The 12,765-nt window shown below is 41.0% G+C and overlaps 1 protein-coding gene across 2 annotated transcripts; it reads right to left on the bottom strand.

The window, feature by feature from the left end:
* Positions 1–5,424: 5,424 nt before the first annotated feature.
* Positions 5,425–11,608, bottom strand: NPY1R (neuropeptide Y receptor Y1). 2 transcript variants are annotated; one of them, XM_068171129.1, is made up of 3 exons: positions 11,481–11,608; positions 8,058–8,895; positions 5,425–7,948 (listed from the first exon to the last, which is right to left on the bottom strand). In XM_068171129.1, the coding sequence occupies exons 2-3, from the start codon at positions 8,799–8,801 to the stop codon at positions 7,490–7,492; spliced, it is 1,203 nt and encodes a 400-aa protein (XP_068027230.1). In that variant the 5' UTR covers positions 8,802–8,895; positions 11,481–11,608; the 3' UTR covers positions 5,425–7,489. The 2 variants fall into 2 exon arrangements, with proteins under 2 accessions (XP_068027230.1, XP_068027234.1); XM_068171133.1 differs by lacking the exon at positions 11,481–11,608 and adding an exon at positions 9,043–9,072.
* Between the last annotated feature and the right edge of the window lie 1,157 nt (positions 11,609–12,765).

The following is a 12,765-nucleotide window of genomic DNA, read 5'->3' as shown; positions in this document are numbered from 1 at the left end:
TAACCCTTACTGCAGGCTGAGATTCCTTACTGTCTGGAGTGAATTTTAAATGTAAACTGTCCAGTCCAGCTGAGCCTCAAATGGCACAGTAATAATAATAGTAGTAGTAGTAGTAGTAGTAATAATAATAATAATAATAATAATAAAGTAATAATAATAATAATAATAGTAATAATAATAATAAAAAATGTTATCCAGTCCTATCTATTAAATATCTTAACATGCAATGCTTACTAGTCTTAAAGAGAAAGAAGTGAACATTTTTGTATATATAGCTTTAAGTTTATTACAAAAATGAGAAAATTACAGTCAATCATGAGGGCCATAGGTAAGGAGACAGTTGTGTTACCCAATGTTTCCTATGAGCTGGATGTCTCCAGAAGCTGGTCACCAAGTAGAAACACTAGGCTAAGCTTACATTTATATAACATGAGTTAAAATTACAACAAAAGCTTTAAATGAAAAGACCTGAAAAACAGTATGCAACAAATGCATTTTCTAGTTCTCTAACCCCTAAAACATCATCACATTGCCAGTCATATTTCTACAAATCCTGTATGGCCTTTTGCCTATGTGTTTAATCACACATTGAATGGGATCTTACAAGAACACCTTTTCACAGAGAGCTTTTATTAAGAATCAATATAAATAGCATAATAAAAGTATCATAGTTTGTGAAGGGAAAAAAAAAAGATTACAGAGTGAAAAACAGCAGCACAGTGTCAGTGTGAGAACAAAACAAGAAAGGCAATGAGAGCGTTGTTGATAAGGTTACTTTTCCTGCCATAAATAAATTGCCTTCATGTTCAGAAGTGAAAGCAAATGGAGTCATGTGCTGTGAGTGGGTGCAATGAAAAGCTGTTTCCTTTTGATTGTGCCAAAAACATTTTGTTTCCTTCATCTCAAAAAGCTATCTAAATTAATCTAAGGTGAAGAATCTTAAAATACATTTTCAGAGTCATTTATAAAGATCCATATTCCTTTTATGATCACAAGAACAGAGTATCTGTTTACCAGATGTCCCTTTTGACCACCACTTTGCCCAAAAGACCATTTACATGTCAATATGTTGACCCCAACAATAAACAAATGCTTGAGTCTTTCTTTGAGTCTCTTGGTGTATATCTGACAGAAAGCATCAAGGCTTCACCTAGATATTTTGAGGTTTTGCTCTTCTCCAAACTTCATCTGTTTCCCTTGTATATCTGAAATGTTGCATAAACTGTGGCAAGTCATGCAGCCTTTCCTTTGCTGCAATCTCAAACACATTTGCATCCAGTGCAAATTTCTTGCTGCTAAGCTTGATCTATGTCACATAACCAGATCACCACCCCAGATCTTTGGAAAACACAAGTCAGTGTGTGTTATCAATTTTGCTCCAATGAGCTGAATGTTCTGTATGGATATAATTCCTACATAGGCTCTGTAAAATCTCTGCAGTGTAAATTTCGAACAACTTACCTACCACAAACTTGCAGGAAAATAATTTTAATGGGAAAAACTATTTAAAGCACTATTCTGAATAGAGTTGAGTTTTAGCATATAACTGGGCACTTCAGAAAATCAGAGTAGAAATTCCTACAACTTCCTCAGAACTGAGCTGCCAGGGGCATGAAGTATGTAGTGAGAGTGGAAGCACCACTGAATATGGAGCAAGGGAAGCACTAGTCACTGTGCCTAGTGGTGGCCCTGGAAGCTGGCTGTCCCTTAGCGGTCTGTATAGATAATGTAGAGAAAGCCATTTTGGTGATGTGTAGCACCTAGAGCAGAGTAGGTGTGAGTGCCTTGGGTTGCCACTGGAGTAGGACAGAAAAATCTGCCATCTTCCAGATGAAGTTAGTCTTTGGGAATGTTCTCCCTAATCTTTGAAATATCAACTTCAGTTAGACCATTAACACTGTTTAGCACAAGCAAAATATTAAGTAGAAGCTATTTCTGGCCAAAAGTCAATTAAAGTGTAAGAGACTAAATCTTGTCAATTTTTTTTCCTCTTACATCTTAATGCTGCAAAATATAGACAGAACAAAAGTAATTTTCTTTCACCTAAACTTTAGTAGTGACCTGGGTATTTAATAATGACTCAGGGAGGCAGATATCACCTATTAAATACCACAGGAATGAAGAGGATACAGTAGAGCTTGGAGTTGTAAATACCCTTTAGCTGAGACACAGCTGAGCCAGCACTGCACTTTCCTTCAAAGAGTGCCTAGACAAATTACTAATTTTAAACAAATTCTCCAGTTTTGCTGGTCTCAGAACACTTTGCTGAGGTCAGAAACAGAATTTGATGAACATGCCTGGATTTAAACATACACTGATTTAGAGTCTGAATATAAATCAGTATCAACTTTTGCTTTCAGGATCTGTTAATAACAGCTAGTATTGTACCACAAGACAGCAAAACCGGAATATATGAATCCTTCACACACAGTAATGACATGTAGTCAGTATCTGATCAAGTGGCCTGAGGGGTTCTGTCATGTTAATTCCTTTTCCTGGTTTAATCTGATTTAAGTCATGGGGGGGGGGGGGGGGGGGGGGGGGGGGGTAGGAAAGTTGATTACATTAAAAAAAAAAATTAATATCCATTTTTTTCCCTGGCATACCTAAAAGCAGGTATATTAATTAATTAGTTTCTTCATTGGCATCTCTTTTTTAAAATGGGGATGTAAAAGTTGTGGATTATTGTACGTAATGACAGCAGCACAACCAATAGATATGTGAAAAAAAGCAACGTGGGAATACAGAAGTATATTTTAAGATGACATGCAAATATGTTGGTACATTGAGATTGTGCAGAACCTTTAAATATCTGTGATGTATAAAGGTGAAGATTAAGATTATAAAATAACTGACAAATGAAGCAGATATTAGTGTTTATTAAATAGTTAAATTTGTCACTTAAGGCTATTAAAGTTATAATTTTCATTTAAGGCTGTGTATTTCACATGAAATGTTCTGCATATAAATAGCAAGATACATTATAGATCTGTCATTGCTCTGTTTTTCTGCCAGTAAAACTTTCCTACCATTCTGAAAGAATATGAGGGATCTTTAGAGTTTTGAGATAGGAATCAACATGTGCTGAAGCATGGGAAGTTTGACAAAGTTTGACAAAACAGCACATAGGAGAAACAAATATAAAACCAGAATGACTGAAAAATGATAGAGAAACATGAAGCTCAACAGCTCACCCTGCAAAGAAATTTAGGATTTAGAAACCATGCTGGAGCTCTGAAAGTCAAAAAGGATTGCTGTTGTAGCTACATGTCCTGGCTTGGGCTGGAAGAAAGTTAATTTTCTTCCTAGTAGCTAGTATAGTGTTGAGTTTTGGATTTAATATGAGAATAATGTTGGTAACACATCGATGTTTAGTTGTTGCTAAGTAGTGTTTATACTAAGTCAAGAACTTTTCAGCTTCTCATATTGCCCTGCCAGTGAAGACTGGGGGTGCACAAGGAACTAGGAGAGGACACAGCCAGCACAGCTGACTCAGAGGAGCCAAAGGGGTATTAAATACCATATGACATCATGCTCAGTATACAAACTATGGGGGCATTGGCCAGGAAGGGCAGACAGTTGCTTAGGGTGGTCTGAGCATTGGTTAGCAGGTGGTGAGCAATTATATTGTGCATTGCTTGTCTTTTCTTGAGCTTTATTTCTCTCTCTTTTTGCTGTATTCATTTTGTATTTTAGTTATTAAACTGTTCTTATCTGAACTGATGAGATTTGCTTTTTTCCTTTTTTTTTTTTTTAATTCTCCTCTCCATCCCACTGTTGAGGGAGGTGAGCAAGTGGCCACGTGGTGCTTATTTGCCTTCTGGGATTAAACCATGTCACCAGATGTCATGTGGGGAAAGTCTCCAGCAGCTTTTGAGCACTCCAGTGTCAAGTCATGAAACCAAAGACAAAAATACTGCTCTCAGTTAATCTCATCTACATGCTGCAAATGTCAGGTCAAAACTTTGTCTTCATGACAAATCTTCAGACGAGCAATGATTTTGCTTCTGAACTTCTCTAATTGCATTTTCCTGCTGAACACTCTTTACACTGTGTTCATTTCCACTGTCAGTTCAGGCAGTATGCCCTGTGCTATTTGTATGGCAATGTGCCAGCCTGCATCCCCAGCAGAGGTTAAAAAGTCTTCTTGCAGGGAAGTGAGGAAATACCTAAGTGAAGCCTGATCCTAGCACAGCAGTGCAGCAGAAAAATGGCTCCTGAGCTTAACATGGATGAGCCAAAGAAATGCTCCTACTTATACATCACCTTGTTTGGTAGGCAAAAAGCACCTGACATGCATTCTCAGGAGACATTATGAGACAATATCATATGAGCTGAATGATTTGAGACCATACCTGAAGTAGGGGAAAAGTTAACATAGGTGGAATTATGTTCCTATCTCACTGGAGACCTCTGAATCTTAGCATACTTAGAATAAACCTTTATTTAGAATAAACCAAACCAGGTAGGAAGGGACCTTCAAGATCAGCGCGTCCAACCCATCAACCAATCCAACCCACCTAAACAACTAACCCATGGCACCAAGCACCCCATCAAGTCTCCTCCTGAAAACCTCCAATGACAGCAACTCAACCACCTCCTTGGGCAGGCCATTCCAATGGGCAATCACCCTCTCTGTATAGAACTTCTTCCTAACATCCAACCTGAATCTCCCCTGGCGCAGCCTGAGACTGTGACACCAGTCTTAGGTCTCTGCACCATCAAGCTCCTCTGAAGCTGTTTCAACACCTACTCTGTATAAACACCAAATTTAGCCTGATCAAAAATTTCTAGGAAACTAACTGGAAAAATCATCAAATAATTCCATTTTCTTCTTCCACTGGGAAGAAGAAAAATTCAAAAAATGGGGAAAAATATAAAATTCATTGTCTATTTTGTTTCTAATGGAAAAAACTCACTGTGAGAGTCTTAATAGAATAATATGGCTGGGCTTCTACATTGTATCTCTGTGAAAATACACACTCCTTAGAATATGAAAACCATCATAAAGTGACCAGGGGGGGCAGGTAATTTCAGGAGACTTGTTAAATCATTAGCAACATAGAATACCTATGGAATACATAGAATAAACCAGGTTGGAAGAGACCTTCAATATCATTGTGTCCAACCCATCAACCAATCCAACCTACCTAAACAACTAACCCATGGCACCAAGCACCCCATCAGGTCTCCTCCTGAACACCTCCAATGATGGTGACTCCACCACCTCCCCAGGCAGCCCATTCCAATGGGCAATCACTCTCTCTGTATAGAACTTCTTCCTAACATCCAACCTAAACCTCCCCTGGCACAGCCTGAGACTGTGTCCTCTTGTTCTGGTACTGGCTGCCTGGGAGAAGAGACCAACATCCGCCTGTCTACAACCTCCCTGCAGGTAGTTGTAGAGAGTAATAAGGTCACCCCTGAGCCTCCTCTTCTCCAGGCTAAGCAGCACCAGCTCCCTTAGTCTCTCCTCATAGGGCTTGTGTTCCAAACCCCTCACCAACTTCGTTGCCCTTCTCTGGACTCATTCCAGCAAGTCAACATCCTTCCTAAACTGAGGGGCCCAGAACTGCTCCATAAAGAGTCACAAAGAAAAGGTAAATCTAATAAAATTCAAAAGGGCAAAACTCTGAATGAAAATTGTGTCTTTTAATTTCTTTTCTACATTCCTCTCTGTCCTCAACCACAGAAACTTCCTTTTTTATTAAATTATCTGCCAGTAGAGAAACATATAGAATTATAATGCACAAGAACACATTGCTACTTTAATATTCTACACTGTTTATAAGACAGCACAAGGCACAGTTTTTGACTTTTAAATACTGGCAAACTAAGTATTTTTAATTTCTTAGGCATTTATCCATGTCAAATTTAGAACATATTCAATTCCTCATCTCATCCTGAGAACTTTTTGCTCAGAAACAGATCATGTAAGATTTACACTTATGCTACATTTACATTTATATCCATTTTAAATACCCTTTTCTCTGACAGAATGGTTTAAAGTGACCTTGCTGAAAGAAAGTGGGACCTATGTTGTATTTTGAAAAGCCACTTATTCAAAAAGGCACTGGTTTGCACAGCAAAGTACACTGCATGACACAGAACCTCAGCTGTTGTAGTTTGTTTTACAGCAGTCAAGATATGTGAATTTCCCTCAGCTGGGGATCTGGTCATGTATATTTTGTGTAATTAGAGGATATATATTTTAAGCAATATCTCACACAGCTCCATTGTGAATATTTGTCAAATATTTCTGTATTTCAACCAGCTGTGCAAGCTGCAAGTTTGGAGTTAAATGTACCAATTACACCCAAACTACATCAATATACTCCTTTTAAATTTTGCAGATCTTGATTAAACCATCCATTGTCTTGGAGATAAACCAGGCTTTTACCACCGCATCTCAACACAGAGTATTATGAGGCTATACAAAATTTATATAGATCAGCAGTAATCATTATAAAAAGACCCAGATAGCTAAAGTTTTGGGTTTTTTTTAAACTATATTCAGTCCCAATTTCCTCTGTCCCCTGTAATAATGCAGTTGTACCTTGTCAAGACAGTGAACAGTCCCATGTCCCTTTAGATTCTTGACATAGGATTCAAGGAGAATTTACATCATTCATAGGCGTGGGACACACAGTACATTCCATCCCCAAATCTGTTAGTAATGGCAGATGAAAATGTTTTTTAGGTCTTATAAATTAAAAAGCCTCTATTGTTAAAATCAGCTATAATCAGTTGGGACTGAAAGCTCATTTGTGCTTTCATTTGCTGTGGTGAAACATCAGTTATCCCATTATGCTCTGTAGAATTACTGTAGACTTTTATTCTTGTAAATGAGAACAGAATTTATCTCTTAATCCTGTCTTTGAACCTAAGTGATTACATCCTGAATGGTCTCTATGAATCAGGCAACTGCATGTCCCCATTTAATGTATTCTACAGGTTCACATTATCATTTTAAGCATGCCTACACTGATTTACAGAATTTCAACATTGATATAAAGTTGTATTAAAAAAAACCAAAACACCAAACCTCCTCTTCAAATCAGAATGTCCTAATTTTATTCTAGGATGGGTGTCCTCTGCAGCGACAGCCTCCCTGTGGTTTATATTCTTTCTAAAGGTCTTATATGGACACTCCTGACAACTTCTTCTTTGAAAAAAAACCCCAATAAATTTATCTTTGTGCTAAAGTGAGTAACTGTAAAAAGAAACAGAATCAGACAGCTCTCTGTGAAACCCATAGGTAGTAGCAGGTCCCACTATGTCTGTTAATAAGATTCAGATATAACTGCTGAGAACATTAAAGCAGTAAACGAGGCAAAAATGCACAGCATATAACTTCAAAGCAACAACATTCAAAGTTCCTTGGGAAAAGAAGAAAACATTACCCATTTTGTACTTGTTATGTAATTGTGCTTGTCCTTGGACACATTTCACCTGCGATCACACTTTCAGGTGTAGAATTTTTATTACTTTATATTTTGTCATCATCCTCACTATTAATTTTTTTAAATGCAACTGGGCTTGCCTGCTTTAAAGAGGTTTTTGAAATATCTGTGTGCATGGTGGACATGGCTATGGTCTCATAATCCTCCTCTTGGGAGCGGAAATTGCAAAAATGAAATAAAAACTGTAGGTCCCTCTGAAAGTTCTTATTAAGAAACCCGTAGAAGATGGGGTTCACACAGGTAGAGATCATGGCAGTGAGGTGGCAAATCAGGAACAACAGGTTGTGGCTGCAGGTAGTGACAGGCAGAATTTCATGATTCCAATCAAACACAATATTGAAGATGGTGAGAGGCAGCCAGCAAACTGCAAATGCAACCACTATTGAGATCAGCATGATGTTGATCCTTTTGGTTTCAGAGGATCTGTATTTATTGTCTCTCATCTTGTCCATCATGTTGTTCCTTTTTTTTAATCGGATGTATATCTGCAGGAAATTCAACAAAGAGAAACATGTAGGACAACCGTCATGTTTGCAAGGATAAACAAACACCAAGCAGCACGAAGTACATAACGCAAAAGGATTTTTCTCTTACCTTCAAGTAGCAAATAAATATAAAACAAAGAGGTCCAAAGTACTGAATCACCAAAAGCGTTGTGGTATAAGAAAGCCTGGCAGTGTCCAAGGGGAAAAGGTCCAAACACACATATTTGTCCTTATATTCATCAAATGTTATGTTCCTGAAGGGTTCATCTGTTAACACGTGGTAAATAAGGAAAGGCAAAGAGGAAGCTGCGGCTAAAACCCATATGGCAGCAATGCCCATATAGGCATGTCTATTGCTTGGCCTCCAGCCGCGAGGATTGATGATTAGCTGATGGCGTTCAACAGCAATGAGGACCAAAGAAAAGACTGAGACGGTGATTGAGGCACATTGCACAAAAGGATTCAATTTGCACATGGCCTCCCCAAAAATCCAGTGGTCCATTAAAGTGTACACAAAGGTAAAGGGAAGACACATGATAGTCACTAGAAGATCAGAAAAGGACAGGTTGACAATGAGGATGTTGGTCACATTGCGCATTTCCTTTTGTTTTAAAATAATGACAATCAAGGCCAAATTCCCAGAGACTCCCAGGATTATCACAGTCCCATAAGCCAAGGCCAAAGTGAAGACCATAGCCAAAGGCACATGGCAATCCTCATCCTCAAACTGCAAAATCTGTGAGCTTGTCTCAGAAAAATTCAGGGGACCAGAAATATTTCCCTGGGGGTTGAGGACCGAGGTATTCATGCTGTCTCCAGTTGGGTGTAGGACGTTCACAGCCGCTGCTGTCATCCAAGCCACTCCCGGAGTTCCAAACGCGCCCCTCAGCCCGTCATCTGGTGCTTGGCAGAACCCGTTGTGCGGTGGCACATCTCCTTTGCACCGCCTGGGGAGAAGGGAAGGAGCAAGGCCGGTCACCCCCAGGCAGGTCGCCCTGCCCAGCACCCCCACGCCAGCCCCCGCGGTACGAGCCGGGTCCCTTCGGGGAGCGAAGCTGGCCGGGCTCGCCTCCCCGTGGGAAGGTGTTACCAACCCTGCGGCCGGGAAAAGCACCGCCGGAGGGTGCCGGTGCCGGCGTCTGATGTGAACCGGCAGCGGGGGCTGCGGTCTGGGAAGAAAGGCAGAAGGCAGGATTAAAATACAAGTCTGCAAGGAGGAGGACGCGACCCCTGCCAGGCCCTTTCCCTACAGCACAAGACACACGAAATTTCACTGTCTCATCAGTGTACTCGCTGGTTGGTATCTACTTTAACAAGTTGCATCTGCAAAGGTCTCTTTCTCAAGCTGTTCTAAGTGGAGCTACATCAAGCGATTGCCTAAGGGAGGGGGGGGTCGGGTGAGCGACGCAGAACTCCATCTGACTAACCTGAAGGGCAGAAAAATTACTTCAAAAATTGCTGCATCCTTTTCTAGTTAATGCATGGAGCAATTGAGTGCCCACTGGCACTGAATCAAAAGCAAATCAGGAACTCTGAACCCCTTAGTCTCAGCTAGCAGGGCTGTACACCAAATAAAGGACACAACAAGCTGAAAGATGAAAAACAGCAAAAATTAGATGCTGCAGAAAATTTCTTTACCCATGCAGTGGGTATGCTTAAATAGGTGTGCCAAAATAATCACCTTTTCACAAGGCCTTGAATTTAAAAAAAAAAAAAAAAAATAAATTCAGAAAATCAGAGAAACTCAGGCTTTTATGCTCAGGAAGGGGAAAAAAAAAAAGGGGGGCAGGCAGGAAGGCAGGAAGGAAGGAAGGCAGGAAGGCAGGAAGGAAGGAAGGAAGGAAGGACATCAAATAACCTAGAACATCTTTAGTCCAGCTCTCTATTACTGCCAGCCACACTAAATCTGGACCTTTCCCTCTGCCCACTCTCCCATAAGCTAAATTTCTTGCTCAATTAACCTTACATTACCATAATGAAAGAAATGTCACTTAAAATTCACACCAGTGGGTTTCAAGCCTGGCTCCATATGACACTTATCACAAAAGCTGTAAAAGTATTGGCCACTAAAATGTGCTTTATTAAATGTTACCCTTGGATGGGTGAGCTTTTGGTCTTAAATGATACTACATACAAATCTCAGTGCCATCTAAGTCTCCAGAGCAGAACTGTCTTTGTTACTGGAGGCATTGTTTTTAACCAGCCACATGTTTGGGATGTGATCTGGGTCTGCCTCTTCACCGGGGGACGACCAGTGTGCAAGGGCTAGGCTTGCAGCTCCAGCTTCTTCTGAGGGTCAGCCAAAGGATGGCCATGCCATCACCATGTCAAGAGCTCACTTCAGCTGGCTCTGCTGGCTCTTTACACAATCACCACATGGCTACATGAAACCACAACAGGCAACATATCTTGCCTCTGAGTGACAATTTTCTGTCAAAGTAATCATCAGTGATTTCAGATAAAAGGCATCTCTGCTTGAGGTTTGGCTGCTTTGATTTTCAATCTAGCTAGGCATGCACCTGAGAACTTCACACCCCCATGGTCTCTTGAAGACTCACTTTAGCCAGAGCCAGAATTGGATGCTTTACCCAAAGGGTGATACAGAGAGCCAGGATTCTTCAATCTGAACAGTATAACTTTACCTTAGCCCCAAACCCAATCTCTGGATTTAATCATGTTCTTCACTGTCACTCATCACAAGGTAGACAGTCCAGGATGATAGCAGGAGCAGAGTGGGTGAGAAGCTATGTCCTGCAAGGAGACAACTGGAAAGGTTTTCTCACCAGCTGGAACCAAACTGCATCCAGCAAGGAAGTTGCCTCGGTTTCTCTTGATTTTTCTTTTCCCTTAGCCAAGTCTGCTCTTGAATATTTATTAGATATCAAACTCAAAACCGAAAAATGCCACTGCTCCTTCTTCCCTCACCTCTCCCCATAACAAAGATGAAACCCAAGAGTGTAGCTGTGAACCAGTTCAGAAACACAGCATTGCTGGCAAATGATAAGGAGCCCTGCCTCCCTGCCCAACTCACCAAAATGAACCAGATATCAGGAGGGGTTGAAATTGCATTTCCTGGACAGCTGCTCTGTTCCCTGTCCCCTGTTCCACCAGCTCCTAAGCTAGGAGGGAGACTCTCCTCATCCTAGGTGCTGGTGTGCTGTGGGGAGAACCCATAGCGCTGCAGACCCCCGTGGGTGATTGTACAGTCTTTGTCACACACATACTCTTACAATTCTCCAGGAGGGTTTTGGTCAAAAGTTTAGCAGCAAAGACAGAAAGGGTGAAGTAATGTGCAGTGAGGTGTCAGGAAATGCACTGTAAAACTATTGCAGCTCTTCAGAAGGAAGCACAAAATACTCAGCCTCTGCTGATGGTTCACCCAGCCACTTGCATGTCCACCCTGGAGCTTACGTCTCCCTGTGATTTTGTCATATGCACCGAAGAGAGCAAGCAAACACCAGTCTAACCAGCACACAACACCCACCCCCACCCCCCCCCCCGTCATGGGAAAGCAACCATTGGGGAAACTCACCTTGCAACTGCTCTGCCCGTCCTGATCTGCTCAGGGGCTGGCTCAGGAAGCTGGATGGAAAAGAAGGATTAGGGGAAAGGGAAGGATCTTCTGGTATTCCTCCAGCTGGAGATCCTAAAGATTGGTGAGAAAGGATGGAGACTTCCCCTTAAAGCTGAACTCCACCTTATCCCATTATCACATGATGGTGCTCTGCTGAGCAGGTCCTGAAAATCTCACTGCAAGCACATCACCTTTAAATTCCACATCTGGGGGTGGGTTGCCTAGTAATTCCGAAATAAATGCAATTAAATATTGAAACAAAAGAGGAGGGGGGAGAGCGCAGGGAAAAGCTGAGGAAGCGAGACAGTTTCAGAGCGCCGTCTGGCTGTTTCAGCATTTTGACTGCAAGTTGTCGCCATCTTGTGGCCAAACTCAAGATGGGAATAGAAGCTTTGTCGGAAAGAGGACGAGGCGGTTTTAAGTATAAGAAACAAGTTACAAATTTCGGGGTTATCCTTTTAAACCAGTACAGCTAGCGCCTAGTCTATTGAATGGCGGCTATGTGAATAAGAATTGTCAGCTTGCTGTTCTTGCTATTAATTTTTTTTTTCAGCTAGAAGCACTAAGAACCTGTTTTAAAAGTAAATTAAGTCAACAATCAAGCCTCAAAAATACAGCTATCACTGCGGCCCTTGTGGGTATTTTCCTGATTCATCCCAGCCAAGAGGTTCACCATCCTGAATGACCTGTGGAAAAAGAAAGGGTTTTCTGCAGGCTCATACAGAGCAGTGGGATATTCCAAAGAGCTGGAAGGAAAATGTACCCTTAATAACAAAGAACAAATCTCCACAGTGAGATGCAGAGCTGGAAAGGTGGTAGCTGTTGCCTTGATCAGGAATTCTATTTCTTTTGAAATCTCCAGTTTCCAGCAACCAGACTTTTTCTTCAATGCATCTGGCATGAGTAGTTCTGAAAACTGTTGCCAGATACAGGAGGATCATTTACTGTTTACTGAACAAATTCCTAAAAATCAAAATGGAAAATTTTATTTTCCATTCAGGTTTTTTTCATTATCCTGAACTACCTTGATCTGTCACTCACAAAAAGCACTGCTGCAGAAGATCTACTTCAGTGGGCATAAAACCCATCAAGTTTGAAAGTCTGAGAAGAGGTCCCCAGATATACTGCAGGACCACTTTGAAAATGCCCTGACAAATCCTGTGGGCTGTATGAGAAATTTAAATTTCTTGGAAAACAGAAGTGCCCTAATTCTTCCAAGGCTCCAGATTCAAGTGCAAGGAAT

This window comes from Melanerpes formicivorus, unplaced genomic scaffold (assembly GCF_026170545.1).
Source record: "Melanerpes formicivorus ecotype bairdi unplaced genomic scaffold, bMelFor1.0.p_v2 SCAF_4, whole genome shotgun sequence".
NCBI classification, from domain to species: domain Eukaryota; kingdom Metazoa; phylum Chordata; class Aves; order Piciformes; family Picidae; genus Melanerpes; species Melanerpes formicivorus.
The sequence above is the reverse complement of the archived record's forward strand: the minus strand, read 5'-3'. Positions and strand labels throughout refer to the sequence as shown.